The sequence below is a fragment of the Barbus barbus genome (assembly GCF_936440315.1).
Source record: "Barbus barbus genome assembly, chromosome: 11".
Lineage (NCBI taxonomy): Eukaryota > Metazoa > Chordata > Actinopteri > Cypriniformes > Cyprinidae > Barbus > Barbus barbus.
Window position 1 is genome coordinate 17,303,754 of NC_136739.1, and position 24,196 is coordinate 17,327,949.

Consider the following 24,196-nt stretch of genomic DNA (forward strand, 5'->3'; position numbering starts at 1 on the left):
GTGAGCTTTTTTATCATCGCCGATGCGGCTTGCGAAAGTAGCTTTTCTGAGACGAAATGTTGCGTCATTAAATGCCGTTAAAAATGCCATTTCTTTTGCTCATCTCGCGACCCGTATCAAAGCTTCTCTCTGCATCTCCATTTCCACCGCCGAGATCATCCGCGAGGCGCGAGCGTCGCAGACAGTCGTGAACTCCGCCTGGTCCCTCGGTTCTCTCGTCTAATGCTGTAAGTCTTTTGTTTAGGACAGGGGGATCATTTCACAACACTGCAAGTTTCCGATCGATTTCTGCTACCATCGTGCTCAGAGCAGTAGTGCTCAATTAGGCTACTGAGAAGACTTTCTCGGCATGGCTCTTCGCCCACGCGTTTGCAACCAAAGCCCTGTTAAAGTAGACTTAGACTACAGGGTACACTATTCTGCACTGGTCGTCGATATGCTCGAGCTGGACCATCGCCTCGCTCCTGACACTCCTGCATCCCTCTCGACCAATCAGAGCCGGCATCGTCCCGCCCCTCCCGGTTTCTTGAGAACACGTGATCCGAAGCGGTCTGGAAACCTGCCGCTCGCCTTCAGAGCGTTATTGTGGTTCACAGGTACAGAGGAATGGCCCTCCGCGAGACTCTGACAAACTCACGGCTCTGCGCGAGCACACGGAGTGAGGACCGAGGACAGTCTCTCTAAGCCGCGCCTCAGTGGATGTTGTAACTTTGGCATGTCACTCGAATGGGATATGATTTTTTGCCCCACGTCTGTTTCTTAAAAACACCCCATTGCGTCTTTTTATTCTTGCCTTGCTTTTTGAACATCTCGCTTACCCACTACCCTCCCGATACCATCCCTCCCCTGTCATCGCACCCAGACCTCTCTCATTCCGCTTCTGCACTCTCTCGCTTCGGGCGGATCCTCGCTCCGGTCATCCAGAAACAACTGCTTCATGGGGCACCCTCCGTCTGTCGGAAAATGTCCCTTTCTTGGCTTCTAAGCGCACCGGCAAAGTTGACAACACTAGGACCAGGGCTGTCGTTGCGCGTCTGCGAGCAGCGTCGGGGGAACTGAGATGGGTGTCACGGTGGCGGCGGCCCTACATGAGCCCCGAAGTCCGCACCAGTGGAACCGGATAGTGGGACACTGGGTATGGGTTGCAGTCTTGTCCTTTCTCGCCACTTTCCCGGTGCAACAACTTGGCGCTTTCCCGTCCTCACTCAGCGACTGTCAGACTCCGACTGGATGGAACTGCTCGGGTAAGATGTTCAAGAAGTCCGTTGAAGAGAATAAGGTTTGACGGTCCCTTGGCAACCGAAAACGGTTGTTTATCACACAAGTAGCACCTAAATTGATCCTAATGTGTGGCGGAGCAAGCTATATGCTGTTCACTGCTGTTATAAAGATGTTGAAGACCTGTTTCAGTTTACTGATGATCAGCACGAACTGTTTGGTGTGTTAACGTGAACATAGTTTATTTATTTCCTGTTGTTCCTATACTCTTACGCGATATTTAATAATGCTATTTTCATTGGAACAAAAATGAATAGTTTTATCCTCCACAATTCGCCTTAAATAAGCGTAGCATGTAACCCAGTCGATCTATAATCGTTATTATTCACCGCAATAGTCAATAAACTGTCAACTGTTTTTAAGATATTGTTTTGCTCAGTCTTGTTCGCACGGATGAAACCGTGATTAGCTGATACCACATTTCCTACATTAATTGACCTGTTTTTCAAGTTCAGTGCATTCAAAGGAAAAACGGATGCTTCTGCATTAAACATCCTGAAAACCCAAAAACAGGCAGATTAACCCGATAAATATGAAAATAAGTGGCCAGAAAAGCGGCACTTGTCATCATTCTATCTAAATTAACTTTTTAGTTCTTTGTTTTCATGAATGGAACAATATGTTTTTTGTTTGTTTTGGGTTTTTTGGGGGGGTAGAAAAAAGACAAGCATACGGTCCCTCACTATCAATTATGTTCAATAGAGAATGACACTAAATTAATCTGCAGTTGATTGATTGTAACGTCAAAATTTGTTTTATTCGTTTTACTTAAGTAATAATAACAGTTTTTAATTTTTTTTTTTTTTTGGTTCCTAAAGTTATACAGCGAGTGAACAAGTGGCGATATTTTAGTCAAGTTTAAAAGCTTGTCGTCTCGAAGAATGCAATGCACGTATAAGAATCCTTGTAGAAGCCATGCTTTTCTTGGTAACAATTCCATCAAGCCGTCATTATAATCTGGAGCATCAGTTCGTTGTAGACTGGAATATTAAATGGGTTTTGATTTGGATTGCGGCCGACCACTCACCCTCACTGTCAGAGCGCCGTTCAGATGATTGCGGATGCGCGTGAAATAATCATCATGCGCGCCCTGAGGCGCGAGAGACGCTCGGAACTCGCCGCATATTTCTGCTCAGTTTCCCGCCGTGGCGCCTGACTATCAATCAGCAGGTTACCGTGGGCAATTAGGTGTCGTTCCAAAACGTCTATCCATGCCTCTTGCTTGCACTTTGGTTATACAACTCATGGCAATGGCATGCACGAGACGTGGGAAGCGCTACCATAAGGCATGCCTGAAGGCCACTTTAGGGTTTCCATGATTTACAAAAAGGTGTTGATAATGATGAATTTTCCTAGTAAATCCTGACTACAAATGCAGTCATACAACCAGTGCAGATAAAAAAAAAAAAAAAAAACTCAACACTAATTGCCATAATCAAACAGGTTTACAGATAATGGTCCATTCAAACAGTTGTGGCCAGTGTTTGGAATTATAAAGTGAGTTTTTAATAGCAGATCTGATTGTCAGGAGTGCCATTTAAAAGCATTTAGTGACAGTTATTCAAACAGTTGTCAGCACATTTGACAAGCATTTTGAAAGTGTTTTTGTCTGTTTAATCAAAGTCAGTGGTGTCCAGTGTTGTTTTGGAACACATTTACAGGATTTTCATCATTTTTAGGTTAGCTATCCCTTTACATTATTGATGAATTAGTGCTCACAGCAAACAGAATGGTTATATATTTGGACATTTCATTGCAGTGCATTTACAACAACATAAGAGAGGAACCTGCAGCGTTATGGCATAAAACCTGAATTTCCAACTGACTGAATATAGTTTAAATTGCCAGCACAGAATTATGTGCTGAACACAGCAACAATGTCCAGCAAAACAAATGCAAGCCAGCTGTTTAGTCAACAGTCCTAACCTAAGGCCATTCGCAGTGGACACAAGTAGTGTGAATGCTTTTGCAAAGTAAGTGCCTTATTACTGAAGTATCTTTTCTGTTCGTGATCAGAATTCAGCATCAACTCTGTAAGCTACTTCGTATAAATTGTATGTAGGGCCTACCTACTGCCTCAAAAGTAAGTCACTGCCCAAAGGGCCGTAAGCTTTTATTTGTATTGTTCATAGATGTCAATAGCTCTCCTTTGGATAATTTTTTTGCAGTGCTGGCTCCCCAAGGGCTTTTGCTTATCAGCTTTAAAGGAGGCGAGACGAGCACAAATGAAGTAGGCAAGAGGAGACAGCAGACTTTTATGAATTTGAAAAGACACAACAACATAAACTGCCAGTAGTTCAATTGAAAACTGAAAGGCATAGTTCATTAAAAAAAAAAAAAAAATCTGTCATTATTTACTGTCCCTCATGTCATTCCAAATCTGTACTGTATGTCTTTTTCTTTCTGTGGAACACATACAATTTTTTTTTTATGTCTCTTTTTTTGTCCATACAGTGAACGTCAATGTTGTTTAGACCATAGCATTCTTGAAAAGTAATTTTTTTTGTGTTTCACAAAAGAAAGTTATACTGGTTTGGACCAACATGAGGATGAGTAAATGAGAACAGAATTTTCATTTTTGGGAGAAATATCTCAAACATGTGCTGTCTGTTAGATAGTTTTTTTTTTTTTTCATATTATTTAGAAAGTATCCAGATTTTAAAAAACACACTTCTGAACTGAACAGATTCTTTTGTATTACACCTCAAACAAAACATGTTCAATGTCCTGAGGTTTGAAATCCAGCTCTTTAATGGCCAGACAACTGGTCTGATGTCTCACTCACAGGAGCTGTCTACACTTCACCTTTAGAATATTTGTGTCTCTGCCAGCTTGCTTCTTTCAATTATTCACCTCTCTGGCAAGGCAGAAATAACAATCTGCGTCTCCCCCGATACTCTCCCGTTTGGCACATTGTGAGATGTAACATTGGCTCACACTTCTCGTTTGTTTTGATAAAATTACGACACTCTTGAGGAGAGCAAGGAGACCTGCAATACCAGGTGTGTGAGCCAAACAAGTTTCCTATTTCACTGCAGAAAGAAGAAACAAGCAGCTGGGGGTAGCACTGGCAACACCTTTAATTTGGACTTTTATTACTGGTGAAGTGGATGTTGTTGGCTAATTATAATATTGGAGGTGGAATTTTTAATTAGTACAGTCTTGTGTTCTTCATGTGTATTTGTAAGTTACGAAGTTCTGCAACACGTTCTCTATTCTAAATCTGCCCTTAACCTTGTCACTGTTAAGTTACAGCCGTAACTCACAACTTGTTTGTTTTAAATTGCCTTCCATTAGCTACTAAATAGCTGTTATGCAAAAGTGGCCAAGCCATAGAAGGACAAATTATGCTGCTCCAAATACATGTTCAAAAGCTGTTACCAAGGTTATATTGATTATGAAGGTTTTTTTTTTATTTATTTTTTTTATAGAATTTGTTACTTTAGAATCTTGGTGGGAATCCCTACTTATGAGGCAGTATGCAAATATTTGGCCTTATATAGACTGTCTTAAAGTTGCAATGAAACAGAAATATCAACAAAGGTTTTCTTCCAGATTGTACCGTACATCTGTATGCAATTAATTTTCAAAAAAGAAAAAAAAAATGTAAGCGTGGGACTTGGTTCTACCCATCAGTTGATGATTGGATTTTGAGGAAGAGTTTAATCAGCCTAAATGATTGGAGAAGTCTGATGTACATCACCAGAGAGAGCTCTGTAGATTTCACTGGAAGATTGAATTTATATTTTTGATTAAACATTATCAGGTCTAAAATACAGTATATAATATTAGTATGTTATGCAGCATATTAATATAAAAATTAAACCAGTTGTTCACAAACAAATCCATAACAAGCATTTACAAAATAGATGTAAATTTTAATGTTATGACTACTTTAAAGAAGGCTTTAAAGTGTGTAGTTTTCTTTTTTTTTTTTTTTTTGATTATTAAAATATTTTTGCCTATACAGAGCATCATTGTTCAGAGACAACTGTTTTACGAACTAATTCCTAAAAAGTAGAAACAATGGCATGAGTTGGAGCAGGACTGTCTATGTAACCATTGGCAGATGAAGAAACTATGGGAAATTATTATTTAAAAAAACAAAATTGGTAATGTTAGTGGCAAAAATATTACATATCTTTTAAATAGTATTTTAAAATATTAAGGAATTAAAAATTTCATTTGTTTTGTATTTAAGAAATAAATATTTATTGATATGATCTTAGCGATGTATTAGTTTAATGCTACAGGAATAGTATAAATTCCATAACCTTCCTTTAAGTCTGTAATATGTACTCTTGTTCTAAATGTAATATATTCCAGAATGTTTTGATGTCAGTATAAGGCTGTTTGTTGGGGGGTTAAATATAGTGTTTGCCTTATAGTGACAGCTCCAAAAGAATCGACTCTGCAAACCATTGTTGTGGATAGTCATGCATCAACTGTTATCTTATTTACGGCCGTGTGTCATGCAGACTGTTTGTACGTCACATTTTCATATAGGCCTACACAGTTCGGTTTAAATGCAGGAATCTTATGAACGTCAAGGAATGTTTTTGTACTTCGAGAAAGTCTATTTTGGATTCAGGAAGAGTTGCTTTAACTTGTTTTTGTGGGCATAGTAGAGCATTTTAGGATGAAAGATATAATTTCCTGTTTGGCTGCTATAATCATTGCTTTGTGACTTCAAGGAATGACTTTGAGGAATTTTTATTAATTTTGTCCACAAACATAGTGCTTTCGTCACAAAGAAAAGGAAAACAGATCTTATCTATCCGTGTAGATAGCTACTGAAAGATTGTCCTGCCAGAGAGACTTTAAAGAGAGCAGAACAAAATTCCTTTCCGCTCATGGTAACTCACCCCTGCTCTAAAATCATTTTTAACAGACATTCAAAAGCGTATTTACAGTTAATCAAATTATCTGACTGATGTCTTGGTTAAGTTTAAAGTCTGGTTAAGCATTTAGAGGCCTTTCAGTGTCCTTGATGAAGAAATTACCGTAATAAAATTGCAAGAATGCCACTGCCTGTTTCCAGAACTCATTTCCTCTAGCCTTACCTGATAACCTTCCTCAGTCTCTGTTTTTACTTTCCTGTCCTAACCTTATATGGCTTTGAACATTTTGATGGTCCAGACCAGGAGAACGTGGACCTCAGGGGGTGCATAAGAAGTTTCTTAAGTGTTATGTAAAGGGATAGTTCACCACCACCAAAAAAAAATAAGAAGTTTTGTACTGAACCTGCTATGATTGTTTCATACATACATAAAATATATTTTGTAGAATGTTTAATCTGTTCATACAATGAATGTCAGTGGGGTCCAAAACAATGTTGAACTCCATTGACTTTCATTGTATGGCCAAACATTTCTGAGACCTTATTTTGTGTGAAGTATTGTAGTATAGTATAATATTATTATTATTATTATGCAATATTGTCTAATAATAAATTATATAAAGTACAATATGCTGTAATTTCTGATTTGTTGTTGATGAAAGGGTAATTGAAATTCACTTGTGTGGCTATGAAGGTTCAGGATACAAAAAGATTGGTAAACACTGGTCCTGACTGTTGAATCATTCTTAATGTTTTGTGTGTGTGTGTGTGTGTGTGTGTGTGTGTGTTAGAATATCTCTTTTCAAGGTCACTTGGTGTGTTTCTTACAGTTTCTGAAACGGTGACTGCTCATGTGTTGTTTTTTAATGGAATGTGTTTTTTCAGTGTCGCTACAGGATGCCACTGCTTCAGATTAATTAGACTGAATAGAAGGATTTTGTGTCTGGTGAGAGAAAAGCTCCTGTGACTCAGATCTCCATGTTCCTCTCCGATCCATTACACCAATTCCCCCTCCTGCTCCTGTTGCCAAGTGCTTCGTTGAATTCTGCATGTTTCAGACATGCACTCAAATGTGTCTACCTGTGTTGCGAGGTCAAACTGTATTATGATACAGTTACGGAAGGGCAGCCAAGCAGTAGAGGTGTGGCAAAATGCTTTGCATCTGTATGCCTTTGCAGAGGGAGTGCTTGCATCAATAATGCAAGCAGATGCATCATGCCGGTTCAAACCAAAGAGCAATGTGCCACATTAGATTTGTGAGCCAAGTGTATCTTAAATGCAACTTCCAGAGCGATTATTTGTATGTTTGATAATAAAGTTGTATGACTTATGTTAGTAAAATAAGTTTTTTTTTTCTCTCTCTCAAACACTATACCATTTCTCAAATGGTTCTCTATACAGTGAAAGGCAGTGGGGGTACAATGATGTTTGGACAAAAACATTCTTCAGAATATCTTTGTGTGTGTGTGTGTGTGTGTGTGTGTGTACCACAGAAGATTTTTTTTGGTGAATTATGCCTGGTGATTTAAGGCACCAAGTGATCTAGGACTTCTACTGATGCTGCTTAAAAAATGTGAGGACTTAATCTGAGGAAAATGTTTTGTTTAAGAAGTGTTAGATTCAAATTAAGGCATGCATTCTTATTTTATCAGTGAGCCAAGGGATTGACAATGGTTTTGACTAATTAGCTTTGGCAAATACTCTGACTAGTATTTGTTGCTTCAGTAGGATGAATTGATTGAATGTCAGTTTATCACAGCTCCTTAAGAACAGATTGTGAACAATATGAATTTTAATGAAATATTCCTGCTGGATAGCATGAACAGCTACTAATTTTACATAAAGGATTGATGCACATACCAAGAGCTGGCATCATTTCTCAAGGTCTCCAGAACTGAGTCTGAGGCACACAATGTGAATATTGCAACTGTCTCGCAAGACTACTATTCTTTTTGCCCCCTTGTAGCGTTTGAGGTGCATTGATAATTTTTTATCTGAAACACAAATAAGCCACAAGGTTATGCAAGACATATTTCCACACTGTATGTGGCCCTTTAGCAGGGGCCTAAAGTAGCTGCATGTCCTCTGGTGTTGTCGTTACAATGAGCAATGTTCTGGTTCTTTCTAGCTTCCAGGCCTCACCGGATAACACAGGGTAAAAATACTGTGTAGCACTTGCAAGAAGCTTATTTGCTTTGACAGCAAAAATCCCAGGGCACATGAGCGGACCCACTGTTTTGTGTCGTATAGTCTTATTATGATGATATATGGCGCTTTGAGTCGAAATATATGCCGATAATGTGCAATGTATCATGAGATTTTTCTTTGCGTAATGTTTGTCATTTTTTGTAATATTAAGCAAGTGATAGAGATGCTTATTTATTGCATAATTATAAAAGGTATCAGATAAGGGCTGAATGTAGTGCCTAATTGGTAAACTCATTATTTTGGGAACTTAATTGTTAAATGAACAGTAGTCAGCGTTTGTACGCTGAATAGTAAAATTAGGTTTTGACTCAGCGGTGGCCTGTTTTTGAGAAAACTCATCTTAATTGTAATCATTTTTAGGAATCCTTGTGGAATTAAACTGTCTGTGAGCTCTTGATTTTTGATGAAGTGCAATTTTTCAGAGTCTGTCCGGCTCCTCAGCAAAATAAGAATATTTTGCAGAGCCTGTACTCAGCTTATTATAAAAGCTGAATAAGGTTCTCATGCAGAGATTCCAAGAAGTTCACCATGCGCTGAATCATTATTCCTCCATGAGCACTTGTTTTATTCCTGATAAGAAAATGTCTCAAGAGTAAAATATGGTCTTGGCGAATGGAGGTGCTCATCACAACTTGATGAACCCTCAGAAGCCCTGCCAGCCTGCCTGCTGGATTCGTTAGTTCTGCTGACTTATTTTTATCAGAAGTGTTTGAAGTGTTTACTGGTTGTGTCTTGACACTGCTGTGTTTATGCAAAAATTCTTGATTTTTTTTGGCTCTTCATGTTGTTGCAGGGGATGATGACCGGGACACAGATCTCTTCCTTTGTGACACCAACACTTGCAAGTTTGACGGCGAGTGTCTCAGAATTGGGGACATAATAACATGTATATGCAATTTCAAGGTAAGAATGAACCAGCATTGCTAATTCAGGTTACATCAATACGGTAGATAAAATACTTCAAAAATAAAATTACTTTCATTCATTCATTTATTGTTTGTTTGTTTGTATGTTTATTGTTTTATTGTTATTTGTATTTGGGACATGGGAGCAAACCAAAATATAAAGCTCTTCATAATCTTTCATTGCAACAACATTTCACTTTACGTAAAGTAGAAACAAAACTATAAAACTATAATAATAGATGTATTTTAATAAATGTATAATGTTCTGACTGGATGAGCCAAACAAAGCAGAACCTTCTATGATTTTTGTGGGTCTCCCATGTTTCTTTGTTGCCCTCATTCGAAATAATGTAAAGCAAAATCGACATTTCTAATTTTCTTAACTTAAGTTACAGTGTTTGTTATGAACGATTTGTCCATAATCATCATTTATTGTAATTTGTTTTTAAATACATGACCCCATACTCTTTAATTAAACAAATTAACATGATGATGTGTATATACCATTGGGTGGTTACGCAATAAGGTTGTCCAATACAGAACGTCACACTAAAGAAGAATCTGCAAAATCGTTGCAGTTGGTTGACATTCAGCTGTGCATCACGCCAAAGTCCCTTCCAAGGAAAGTCTGTACTCGACGGCCATATTTGCAACGCCTCCAGGCAGCCCAAACAAGACCAAGTCCTATCTAAATGAATGGGGGAATCCTGAAATCTCAGTTGCGCTGAACTCGCAATTAAATTACATATTTCAAATCAGCAACAAAATCTGAAGTGAACTGCCCCATGAATGTTGTTTCATATGCTCAAATAGCTTGTGCTCAAATTAGCACATTTGCATTGGATGGTCTAGCCTTAGGTTTCTATGGGAACTGGAGCTTCTAACGGCCCCAGTGACGCAAATCAGCGATTGACTCGTTCATTTAAAAGGTGGGACTATTCCGCCATATTGCGCGTTGCAGTTTCTCCATTTCATAAGTATAGGAGTAAACGGTCTTTGTATTTCTATAGTCTTTGATCACGTGGCATAAACTGCACAGTCCTATGATAGGTTTACAGCTTTTGATCAACCTTCGCCATTTAGCTCCAGGTGTTTAGAATGTTTTGAATATTTGTTGAATGTAATTAGGAATATTTTTAAAAATATTCTAGCATTGATGCTAATCTAATTTAATTAAAAAATGTTGTTTGTATCTTCCCAGATCTTTTTACAGTTGTTGTTAACAATTTTAAAACCAATAGCCTTTAGGAGGTAGAAAAAATATGCATTTACTACATCATTTAGATGAAAGACTTTGATGCCATAATAACAGTAATTTCAACGATTCTTCAGTATATCTGCCTTTTGCTGTTTTCGGTCTAAACGATTTTTAAGGGGACTACTAGAAAGTGGCCCACTTTGTCTGCTTTGGCCTTGAGATCAGAGTGAAATGAAGATGGAGAGAGTCGGTCTTAATAACATCTGAGTTTGGTCTAAATGAAAATGCATTAGAGTCCCTCCAAGGCACTGAGCACATAGGCACTCAATGAGTCTGTTATTTTTATCCCAGCTTGCGAAGGCACATTAGTTTCTTTGGCGAGATAAATAGCATTACCTGTTTGTCCCCCTCCCCTCATCTTTTTTTTTTTGGTCCAAATAGGACTCATGATGGTGCTATGTTTTTTAGGACAAACCCCATTCTGTGTCTGGCCTCACTGGGTCACATTGTTTTAATTTGTTTTCAAGTGAGGCACTAATGCCGTCGGCGAGAATAGGATCGGCTTGATTTAGGCATCCTGGACTGTGTGCCACATGTGTGCAAATGAAACTCTGGCGTCAGCCAGCTTAAACCTAATAATGGTCAATGTCGTTATTCCATTAAGTGAAATAATTCATCAAAGAAAGATCTTCGAGAGGCTTGTGACGGGTATGAAGCCCAGGGAAGTCTACAGTCAGGGAGATAGTGTTGCTGGAAAGAGAAAGAAGGTTTGATCTGCCGATGAATAGAGGTCATTCAGCCCCTAATGTTCATTTAGTGATGTTTATTCACCTCACACCGGCTCTCAGAGGCGCCTGGCACATCACTCATACTGTGGTGTTTATTTAAGATTGGTTCTTTAATGGTTTTTTAAGTATTCCTTATGTCTGGATGTTTGGTTGAATTTGACTGCTTTCTGAATGGCTCACAAAAACAAGGTCGCAGGCGTCTGAATATAATATCACTTAAGTATGTCTTCTGTATGTACCACTCAGAGGAGAGAACCCCATTTTAAGGGAGAAGGACCGCTTTGAGACTTACAAGTCTGATTCATCATACCACGCTGAACTTGAATTCACTAACAGACGCAGCCAAAGGGAAGCTATTTGGCTTTGTGTGAATACAAGTAATAATTTCCTCTATTAAAATGATTTATCAAAATAGGAATTGTATATACATTACACAACGATTCAAAAGACTGAGGTCTGTAAGTGGTTTTTTTTTTTTTTGGATGTGTGTGTGTGTGTGTTATTAAAAGAAGATGCTTATCATCAAGCCTGCATTATTTGATCACAATTACAGCACAAACAATACAGTACAATTTAAAATAACTGATTTCTAAATTCTATCTTATTATATTTTAAGATTGTAATTTATTCCTGTGATTACTGTTTTCATCCGTCTTCAGTGTCACACGAGCCTTCGGAAATCATTTTAATATGCTGATTTGGTGCTCAAGAAACATTTATTATTATTAATGTTGAAAACAATTGTACTATATTTTTTTGCTATAATTTGTATCTTATGTTATTTTGTGGAAACTTTGAAACAGCATTTAACTGAAATACATTTTTTGTAATAATGTAAACCACTTTACTGTGCACTTTTGATCCATTTAATGCACTTTTGATCCATATATTTATATTATTTATGGCAGATGCAACTCTGCTTTTCCTGATTTGTTAATTTTATGCTTTTATGATCCATGATTTTTTTTTAATAAGTATGATGAAATTCAAAAAAAGTGTGAAATGTCAAATTTAATCTAGCTAAGAAAAATGTATCACCAAAGTATCCCTGCGGCCAGTGGAAAGCAGAAACTGATAGCAACGTAGAAATGAAAGTCATTTCATTTACGTAAGTACTTGTAATACTTGCAAAAACTTTCTTTAGTACCTTATTGCATTGTGAGAGGTTTGTTAACCCCAAAATCAATTTAGCATTTTTTATGTGATTTTTACCTGCTGGGAAGTGTGCAGTTATAGCTCTCAGTTTATATAATGTAATTTGCAGTATGTCTTTGGACCACTGAACAAGTTAACTTTGAAACCTGGGGACACAACATGAATCCCATAAATGGTTTTCCAAAACTAGTTTGATGCGGTGAGGTAAGGTTTCTCCATCAGAGCTTATAATGGATGAGATTACTAAAGATGCATGTCTCTGACACAGCAGCAGGAGTTCTGGAACAGGGTGACAGGTCTGTTTTAATCATCAGAATGATTTTGTGTTGTGTTCAGGACAAAGACTCTAGAAAAAAGAGAGACATTACATTTCTATTTCCTTACACTATTTGAAAAATGAAGGTGAAATGGTCGCTGTCAGCTGATGGGCGTCATTTGGAGTCTGTGCAGATTGTGAGGTCCATCAAGGTCCCATCCAAACTGCCACAGACTCAATCACAAGCACACAGTCATGAATTGGTTTAGGAAGTGTTTTGACTTTTAGGGTCTTCTATAATACCTGGAGAAAACTGTCTATTAGCATTTCCCCTGACTTCAGTGCCACTTTCTCATCTGGCACATGACTCCCTGGAAGTATGAGATTTCAAATCTTTTGTCTCTGCTCATAGGCAGTCAATTTTTATTGTTTTTTATTGTGCAAACACACTGCCAGAACGGTGTAGTTACATTTTCTACCAGCAGGAGCTTAGAGGGTCATGCTAAGCAGCCAAACTTTGAACTCTCTGTCTCTCATGTTCTTTTTGGCAAATCCTAGATCATTAAACTGTTCGTTCACCCAAAGAAGACAATTGTGTAATCATTTACTCACCCTCATGTTGTTTCAAGCCTGTATGACTTTATATTTTGAAATATGTTTCAAATGTTTTTGAAAGTGTCAAGTGACAATTTTTTTTTTAAATCAATTGACAATCATTGTATGGAAAAGTATAATGTGATGTTTTGTTGTTTTATAGATATATTTCCAAAAAGACTGCTGTTGAAACTTGAAATATCTGAAAATACAGCAACAGAATATGCATCTGCCCTGTCAGATTTTGTCCTCTTTCTAGCAAATCTTCGATTGTCCTCATCTGGACATGTACCATTGTGTCATAACGGATCGTGTTGTGATTCTGCATGTTCAGTCATGCTCGTGCTGATGACTCACTGTGTAATGACACCTCTGATCCAAAACTGTGATGCTCAGTCATTCATGTGCACTTTCATTGCTTACTCGTGTGATTCATTCTAATGGGGCGTTATTGCTTAGCCACAGACTGCCTGGGCTTTTCGTTTTTGGCTTGTTTGCAAGCTAGTTTATGGCATTGTCCCTTGACTGTTGATGTGTGGTCTTGATTCAGTTTAACTTGACTGATCAGTTATCGCAGCCATCTTCTCTCTGCTTGACTCGTCTCTCACACACTCTGATTCTGGTTAATACACCATGCCTCTGGCCATCCTTGGATGACTGAGATGTTGCCATTTTAAGATGGATGTGGCCCGGCTGACGTTTGAGTTGTAGCCAAGGTGCAGCATTCAAGTGAAAAGCAGCATCTCCTTCAGTTCTCCTTTTAGCGTGAACTCTGGGAATGAACTCGCAGGGCGCGCAGACAGTGGCAGAAGGTGGGCGCCTCATGGGCGTCTCATGATTTCACCGTGGCTGGAGACAGATTAAAAGTGGGGCTTTATTCCCTGGTGCCATTAGAGGGTCCTACAAGACTACAACCATGAATCATGTTGTACAGGTGCAATACTAAAATGTTCTTGGAGTGCCTGCAACTGCAGTTTTGAGTGTATCCTCATGTTTGTGTTGAGGAATAAGCAATAGGTCGCTTTGCAGAATCAGAGTAGCTAAGACCCAATAACAACGCAATTTTCTTCAATTTGCAAGCACACAGTACACATTAGATGGTAATAAAAAGATTAATAATCAAGGGAAGACTGAATAAAGTAATGATCACTCAACTTCATATTTCTTTTCAAATCTGGCATCCATGGTAGACCATCTGGATCACACGCATGGATCACACACATGCTCTTGTGAACTTGTTTCTTGGTTTTTAATCCATTTTGTGATACTGAAGTAGCAATTCTATTCGATTCTCTCAGGTTAGTATTAAAGGCTACTACCTTAATGTTTATAATATGGTGTAATATCATGGTATAATAAAATTGTTCGGTAAACATTTTTTATTTTATTATAAAATAAAATTAGATAAATAAGATTGGTTTCTTTTTTTTTGTACTTTTGTTGTTTATTTCAGTTGTTCCAGTGTTTCCACCAAGCAACAAACTTAAAAATAACCAAATGATGTTTTTCACAATTTTCTTTTTCTATAATAATGAGGTCTATTTTTTGCAATAAAATTGAATAAAAGTCCTTTTTTAGCATTCCCTTTATAATTCATACAATAAAGCAAAATTAATAGATTATTTTAGAATTAATTTAGAATTCAGCTTGTGTGTGATCACAGTTGAATGGATTTATTGGCGGTTTTGTAGCGGTTCTTCAAGTCAGAATTCAGAGTCATTTTAGAAATGTGTCATTTCTAGCCAGTGGCAGATGGACAGAGTGTTTGGAAGCTGTTTAAAAATCATTATTTTGGCAATTGCATCTGCCACTAGTGGTGTAGAAATTACCCCCTTTTCCTTTAATGACTTTTAAAGAGAAGCGCATTTGAATCATTTTGGATGATGCCATAGTCTTTTACTAGCATTTCATGGCCGCCCATACATGAGTATTTTTTCCATTCAGCCTATAAAAAAAAAAAAAAACCTAGGGTTTATTTTTCTTTTGCTCTCTTTATTTCACGTCTATCACCCCTAATAGCTTCTCTCCATGAGCTGCCACAGGAGATAACTTCCACCAATATATCAAAAATGAAGCAATTATAATCCAGAAGGAAGTTATTTCAGGGTGGAATTAGGTCCAGTTTCCTGTTAAAAGTCAGTCTGGTGGGATTGAAAACGCAGTCGTACCGGCAGCACCTGTTTTTTCCTCCTGGCTAGGTTAGATGCAGAATGTGTCATACATCCATGTACACACAAACCCTTGGATGGCATGTTCTAGATATGAGACTGGTTGATGGGTTGGCAGCTGGAGAGTCGGTGGTGTGTTTACCAAAGCAGGTGATGTTGGCCTAAGCCTGATGCCACTCAGGATAGCAGCATCTGTATCAGTCCCCGCACGACTCCCCTCAGCCTGTCAGACGATATTACCGAAGAGCCGTCTCCCCTGACAGGGCCTGGGAGCTCCTCGCTGGGAAGAGCGTCGTTCTAATCAAGAGCAGACTGCCAAGCGGTTAAGGAGGGAGGCAGAAGCCTTTCCGCCCTCCCCACTAGCCTCCTCCCACCCTCATCAGAGGCGAACGGCACGTATACACGGGCATCCTGGGAATGGGGAATGTCACTCAGTCACACAATGGCAGGCACGTCTCTGTGTGAGGGGGTCCAAAAAATACATAATCTGGTGAGACATGCACCAGATTCTTATTTTTCATCTTGTTTGTGCCTCTCCGGGATATCTTGTCTGATCTGTTTCTATTTTTTTTCCCTCTCATGACCCTATTGGCCACCCTCCCTGAGAGCTGTCACAGATCATGTGCTTCTTTAATAAAGAAATTCTTTGAATCCAAATGCACTAAGACGCAGTTGCTCTCTTACTTTTCCAGATGAGACTGTAGTTAAATGAGTATCGCGAGTTCAGTACAAGTTAAACTCATTCAACAGCGATGTGGCAACACTTACAATGAAAGTGAATGGCACCAATTTTAGAGCATTTAAAAGCAGAAATGTCAAGCTTAAAAGCATTTATATCAATAATACATATAATAATTAAACTTGTATGTTATTTGATGTTGTTTAATTAACATCAGCCAATATGTTTTAATTCTAAGCGTCTAGAAAAGTGCTTTTATTTTGACATCGATAAGAATGCTTAGTCAAACCATCTTCATTAGTTTACTTTCTTTGTTAACAGCTCTGTCTAATACATTATTTCTCAAAACTTTTAAACAAAGAATGTAAATGGTAAATGAATAAGTAGTGATGCAATACATTTCAGCAACCAAATAAAATAAAAATTTGGTTTTGATCAAAACAGGAGGGCCAAAATCATTGAATAAAACTGTGTTCAGTTAGTGTTTCTCTTATGGTCAGTGTGTATTTTGTGCACTCAATGTGAACAAGCAACAACAGGTAAACAGCTGTCAGCTGTATGGACACTATAGGCCTGGGTTGGCGACATTGATCTCTCATTTTTAATCAATCTTCATTTTGATCAACAAAAATGTTTTAATCTATGCTGTTTTCAGTTCATGCTTCAGTTTATGCTTTTTGTTTGTCTCTATATTAAATAATGTGATGTGCCATCCACCACCTTGCTCTTTGGCCACAATCTAATCCATATTGATCGCTTCCATTGTAACCATATTTTTGTTTTTTGTGAATTCAAATTATGCCACAAGTGCTATTGACCTTAACTTTTACTGAATTAAAAATATTCTTTTAAATTTATAATTTCGGGCAGCTGTCACAAACCTAACCCCATGATGCATTTCTCCAGTCTGTCAACTGAAGCAAACAATATTTTGAAATGATTAGAGAACAAATCGCATAAACATGCACCCTCACGTCCTTGTGCGAGACTCCCATTCACATTTCTCCACTTGTTTAAGGTCAACTCATCCCTTTGGTACGGAACTAATGATCTAACAGAAAGGCCCAGTTTTCCGTCCTCGGTCCCTGGAGCTTTTACTCTGTCACAAACGCTGTGCCAGACATCCATCACTCCACAGGGCCAGCTGACAGGGCCACTCAAAGACGCTATCTCGGTCTTTTGTCACGAACCACAGGTGTTCCAAGTGCCTGGAACATTAAGTCTTTTTAGTGCAAGTGCCACTCGTGACGTCTGAGATTTTTCGATTTCAAGCTACGGGCAGCTTGGTGTTTTCCAAGGAAACGGTGGTTTGAGTACGAAGGATGTCACTGGAATTCAAACAGACGATGTCCTGACTTGTTTCTCCGCTCCTCAGGGCTTCGACTCCATCTTTGACAGGTTTGTTCTCCTGATAAGGATCAGCTGATGTTACTGATACACAGCCGATAGGCTTTACGTTATCTTAATGGAAGAGAAAAAACAGACCGGCAGACTTCTTGTCTGTGACTGTCTCTGTACATGTCAGGTTGAGCTGTGCGCGCGTGTGCACGCAATGTCTGTTTGCAGTCACAGCCGCTCACTCATGGTGCACTCTGAGCATCGTTCTGGCCTCTCATGTTTCTCGAGTCGTGCTGTTTCTGCCCTCATAATGTGCCCAAGGGTGAAAAGAAATGCTACATAATGCCTAATGAATCAAATGGGTTATATCATGTTCCACGATGCATAATTAACTCGCTATGCCTGTTTCATCTCAAGCTGTTGTGTACCCACTGGAAAGTAGACAAGTACACACATTTGCTTTTCTTACTCCATGTCGGATCAAAACTCCTTTAGCGCTTCTCAGTCTGTTGGACCATATGGGAGTTTTGCATCTGCACTCAAGATACTCTGCTGTTTTAAATATGACACTCGGATTTCACACTTCCTCGCAGATATCCTTACATTTGGAGTTTCACTCACACACAGTGTTGTACAATAAACACAAATGACAACTTCACTTAAATACGTGGTTTGGTGTGGCCAAACAAACCAGCTGTGTTTTCACTTGTTTGCTAACACCACATCTTAACCGTTTCATAAGGGAGATGTTGTTATAGCGATTCCCATCCATGTTAAAATTTATAATCTAATAATATATTGTTTAAAAACTTATATTATTTTATAAGTTTTATATTATTATATATGTATTATATTATTTTCTCTCCCTGGAAAGCACACAACTTAAATGGCAAAAAAAAAATTTCGTGATATTTCTATGGTAGGCCTACTTTTATCCTGTTTTTGGGGCATTAAGTACTTTATTCTTTTTTCTGTTGAGAACAAGTCATTCTCACACAATACAAGGTAGGTGTCAGTCATGTGTCGTGTGAGTCATGTGTTTCCCTCTTGTGTCCTTATTTGGTTTGTTTCCTGTCCGTGTTTAGTGTCATTATTAGTTCATTCTTGTCCAGCTGTGTTTGACTTATTATCTATGATTAACATGTGTATTTAAGTTCCTGTCTGTTTAATAGGGTCGTCTGGTCTACTCGTTACTCGTTAAATACCTTATGTATGCTGCAATTTAGTGTATGATTTACTTTAAAATTTACTAGCAATTTTGGAGTGAAATAGTTTTACAAATAATTGAATTAAGTGAATACTGAAGTAGAAATACGGAAGTAGTATTTTCTCTAAAACATTTTAAGTATTACAAAGATTAAGTATATAATTTTAATCATTAATAATAATTTAATTATATTTTTTTACATAAAAATAGCCAAAGCAGCTGGCATCACATTAAAAAAGAAACAAGAAATCTGTCTCTTTTATCATTTGGGAAGAATAAAACAATCCAAACTTTTCAACAGCAATTTTTACTAATATTGTAAACTAACAAAGTCCTCCAGAAGTAGCTAAATACAGGACCTGAATGACAGAATACAGCACAAGAGTGACATTTAGGTGGGGCAGGATACAAGTCTCTAGAGTGGCATTTTCTTATGGGAGTGTGTTGTCTTAACATGTCAGCAACTGTTTCGGTAGTTTTCAGTGCTGTTAGCTCTTCCTCTTACAGAACTGTACACGCAGTACGCAGTCAGTCTTATCACTGTACCGATTGCTTCTGCTGCTCACTGTGTCTGACTTTAATTGCCTGTCTTGGTTCAGTCTAGCCCTACTGCTTGAGAAGTTTCTTTGTGTAGGCTATGGCAGTACAAGCGGTGCCTACCATAGATGGATTGACTTGTCAGAAAGAGAACGGCTTATTTGTGCCTCTGAATAGATGAATAGATCAGCTAATAGATGGACTGACTGATGCGGGAATGAATGGCTGGATCCGGGGGGGGGGGGGGGGACTGATGGATGGGTAAAAAACAAGGAATTAATGGGCTGCCACGTGCTTGCTGTAATACTCAATAATACTGCAACACTTTACCATTGGCTTCCTGCCTGTGATTAAGTGGGACTAGGCATGGTGTGAACGAAATGTTAAAACGTGGTAACACGGGTGTCTCTGAGTGATGTTTGTAAGAACTTTTTCGATGTTGTGAGGAAAAAGAGGCTTTAAAATAAGTAAAAGATAATGAGGGAAATTGGAGCGAAAGCAAGACCTCACTGTTAGCCAGAACACAGCACCACAGCAGCCCCTGCAGGGCGAGAGGGGTACTGCAGCACTATACCAAAGCCAGAACCAAAACACCATACATTAGAATGAAGGGTTTTAGTTCCTCTCAGCTGCAAAGGCAGATTATTCTACACAAGCAAACCTGCTCACACGTACACAAATGGCTCTGAAGCACTGTCAACTTTTGGTTCTAGAGACAAAAGGCACAGGGAGTAGTATAAGGTTAGTACGGACCATTTGTCAGTACGGAGACAACCCCAGTATGTCACCTGTAGGAGTGGAAGCTCCGCCTTTTAGTTAAAAGAGCCAATCACCTGTTTGTTTAGTCTAGAATCATGTATGCACATTAGCTGGACCTGACTAAAAGTATTTTTGTGTGATTTGAGCTTAAGAGGCACACTTTGATATAATTGTCATTTTCTATTGCTGATTTAAAATACAATATTGTAACAAACTTGACAAATTTTAAACGCATTTCTCACACTTTCAGCACTACAATACAGTATCAAAGTAGACACCTCAAGAGATAAATAATAAAGTACAACAATAGATAAAAGAATTATACATCCAGATCAACAGAAACGACCTAGGTTACGTATGTAACCCAGGTTCCCTAAGGGAACGAGAGCTGCGTCCGAAGACGCTATGGGAACGCTCTCAGCGTCATTCCGCTCTGAATATCGTATGTAATCAGTCCAAATAGAAGGGTGAAGCGTCACGGGCGGGGTGACGTCACGACCAGGAAGTATATAAGCACGTGAGGCGGCGCCCGCGTCAGCTCCATGTCATGAAGCAAGCGCTGGCAGGGATGCCGGAAGTATGGCTGCGAGACGCAGCTCTCGTTCCCTTAGGGAACCTGGGTTACATACGTAACCTAGGTCGTTCCCTTTCAGGAACGTCGAGCTGCGTCCGAAGACGCTATGGGAACGCTATACCAACGCCTCCATACTGACAAGTCCCTGTCTGTGTCAGGACAAAAGGACAGGGGAGCCTGGAGTGGCTCGGACATCAAGGTTGTAAAACCTCGCAAAGGTCAGGGGCGTGGACCATCCAGCAGCGTCGCAGATGTCCCGTATTGGGACACCTGCCCAAAGGGCCTTTGAGGCCGCCATACCTTGAGTTGAGTGCGCTCTGGCTCCCAGCGGATGGGCAAGCCCAGAGGCCTCGTAAGCAAGATTAACAGCATCCACCATCCACCTACTAAGAGTGGGCTTCGTAGCAGGAAGACCCCTCTTAGGCGGACCATAGCATACGAGCAACTGGTCCGACTTTCTCCACAGGGCAGCTCTGTGGATGTACGTGCCCAGTGCTCACACTGGACACATACAGTTGTGCTTCTCCTGGCCGAAGGGAGGAGGACAGAGGCCTGGAGTGCGACCAGCTGTGGTACGACCGTTAGAACCTTCGGTACGTACCCCATTTTTCAGGGGTAGAGAAAGACTTTCGCTGAACCGGGCACACAGTCAACATCGAAGGGGCCGCAGACAGGGCCTGAAGGTGACCACCCTCCTCAGAGAATGATGGCTAACCAGAAGACGGTCTTGGAGGTGAGGAGTCTATCTGTTATCTCCTCGACATGCTCAAAGGTGTTCACACCGAGCCTCGGAACCGCAGCCAGGTCCCACGTGAGGACGTGATCGTACAGGAGGCCTCAGCCTCCGCGCACCGGAGGAAACATGTAACTAGGGGGTATCTGCCCACTGCCTGGCCACCGATAAGGGCGTGGTATGACAAATAGCTGCCACGTAGACCTTAGTAGTGGAGTGGGTTAACCCTGCGGAGAACCGGGCCTGCAGGGACTCCGGTACTGTACCAACTGGGCAGTTAACTGGGTCAAATTGGCGGTCTCCGCACCAGGAAGTGAAGAGTTTCCACTTCAGGGCATACAGTTTCCTCGTAGAGGGAGCTCTGGATTGAAGGAGGGTCTCAACAACCTCAGTTGACAGACCGGAAGCTACGAGTTGCGCCCCCTCAGAGGCCATACCCACAGCTTCCATAGCTCCGGGCGGGGGTGCACCCCCCTGCCTGTGAGAGGAGATCTCTTCTGACAGGCACCGGCCACGGGGTGCCGTCGAGAAGAGCAATCAGGTCCAAGAACCATACTCGGCCCGGCCAGAGCGGCGCTACTAGCAGTAGACTGACCGCGTCCCGGCGCACTCTCTCCAGAACTCCCGGGAGCAGAGCGATCGGGGGGAAGGCGTACAGACGCAGCCTCGGCCACGTCTGCATCATAGCATCCAGACCCAGCGGGGCTGGCGGAGCTAGAGAGAACCAGAGGGGACATTGCGCTGACTCTCGAGTGGCGAAGAGGTCCACCTGTGCCTGGCCAAAGACCTTCCAGATCTGCTTCACCACCTCTGGGTGAAGCATCCATTCCCCGGGCCTCAGCCCCTGCCTCGACAGAACGTCTGCTCCCACACTGAGACGCCCAGGGATGTGTATAGCTCTCAAGGATAGGAGCTTGCCCTGGGCCCACACCAGGATCTGGTGCGCCAGCCTGTACAAGGGGCGCGACCTCAGACCTCCTTGGTGATTGATATTAGAGACTACTGCCGTGCTGTCGGTGCGCACCAGCACATGGCGGTCTCTTAGGTCCGTGAGGAAGTGCTTGAGTGCACGGAACACAGCTAGGATCTCTAGCTGGTTGATATGCCACGATTGGTGGCGTCGACTCCACAGACCACGGGCAGGGTGGCCACTCATGACCGCACCCCAACCGGTGAGGGATGCGTCCGTCGCTAGCGAGACGTGGCGACACGGAGCTCCCAGCACCGGGCCCTGAACCAAGAACTGAGGGTCCCTCCACATGTCTAAGGCACGGAAACCACGGCGTGACACTTTGACAGCGCGGAGCGAGTCTCCCCTCAAGGAGACCCCCCTGTTCTTGAGCCACCACTGTAGGGGCCTCATGTACAGCAGGCCAGAAGGAATCACGCTGGACGCTGCTGCCATAAGCCCTAGCAGCCTCTGAAACTGCTTGACAGTGAATGGCTGGCCTTGACGCACTCTCTTGACTGCCGTGAGACTCGACTCGATCCGAGCAGGGGTCAAACACGCCTGCATCGTGGTCAAATCCCACACCACGCCTAGATAAGTGGTTCTCTGAACTGGAGAAAGCACACTTCTCTTGGCGTTGAGTCTCAACCCCAACTCTCTCATGTGGGCGAGAACGACATCTCGATGCCGAACCGCCAACGATGTAATTGAGTATGCGGATGCCCTGCAGTCGCAACGGGACCAGTGCTGCATCCACACACTTGGTGAAAGTGCGGGGTGAGAGTGCTAGGCCGAAAGGAAGAACCCGATACTGATACGCTTTGCCCCCGAAAGTGAACCTCAGGAACTTCCTGTGAGAGGGAAGGATGGATATATGGAAATAGGCATCTTTGAGATCTATCGAGACAAACCAGTCCTCAGACCTGATCTGAGATACAATCTGCCTGACTGTAAGCATCTTGAACTTCAGCTTTCTGACTGAGCGGTTCAGAGCTCGCAGATCCAATATGGGCCTCAGCCCCCCATCCTTCTTTGGAACAATGAAGTAGCGGCTGTAGAAGCCGGCACGAGTCTCGTGAGGAGGAACCAACTCGATGGCTTCCTTCCTTACTAAATTCTCGACTTCTTGTTCCAGAACCAGAGCCTGCTCGGGGCGGACCGTAGTCACGCAAACCCCGTTGAACGGCGGAGGTGGCCCATCGAACTGGATGGAATAACCATGCTCTACCGTCCGCAGGACCCAAAGAGACACATCTGGCAGCTGCTGCCAAGCCGCTAGATGATCTACTAAGGGAATCAGTCTCTCGAGACTGACCTCTGGTGTCAGAGATATGGCCAGACCACTGTCTTGCTGCGGCTCTCTGGAGGAAGACGCGATCTCTGGCACTTGAGGCGAGTTTCTCAGACCCGCAGTCACAACCGGTGGGGGACTCTGAGAACAGCACTCGCTGGGACCTACTGTGCCCTGGAACTGCAGGGTTGACAGACAGATCCCCGGAGGACACCGAGGGGAGACGGTCACCGTGTGCCGCGGTGTAAGCCGCTCCACCCCAGTAGGGGTCGTCCTCCGCAGTCCTGGGGCTCGCCCGTCAGGACCTCTGAACGAACCAGACCCTGCCAGGCAGGGCCCAAAGAGACGCATTCAGCAGCTCACTGCCCAATGATCTACTAAGGGAATCAGGCTCTCGAAACTGACCTCTGGTGTCAGAGATATGGCCAGACCACTGTCTTGCTGCGGCTCTCCGGAGGAAGACGCGGTCTCTGGCACTTGAGGTGAGTTTCTCAGACCCGCAGTCACTACCGGCGGGGAATTCTGAGAAAAAAAAACACTCGCTGGGACCTGCCGTGCCCTGGAACTGCAGGGTTGACGGACAAATCCCCGGAGAGCACCGAGGGGAGACGGTCACCGTGTGCCGCGGTGCAAGCCGCTCCACCCCAGTAGGGGTCGCTCTCCGCGGTCCTGGGGCTCGCCCGTCAGGACCTGCTGCGCGAGGAGCTGGTATGCGGAGGAGGCTGCGCCCGCCCAGCAG

At 41.6% G+C, this 24,196-nt stretch overlaps 1 protein-coding gene across 1 annotated transcript in view; it reads left to right on the forward strand.

Annotated features, from left to right (window-relative positions):
• The first annotated feature begins 574 nt into the window (after positions 1-574).
• Positions 575-24,196, forward strand: part of LOC306876893 (tomoregulin-2-like) — an 80,436-nt gene continuing 56,814 nt past the window's right edge. The window contains exons 1-2 of the mRNA XM_079428343.1: positions 575-1,244; positions 9,120-9,229. Of these exons, the coding sequence (XP_079284469.1) occupies positions 1,061-1,244; positions 9,120-9,229 (294 nt within the window). The 5' untranslated portion in view covers positions 575-1,060. The remainder of the gene's footprint in view (positions 1,245-9,119; positions 9,230-24,196) is intronic.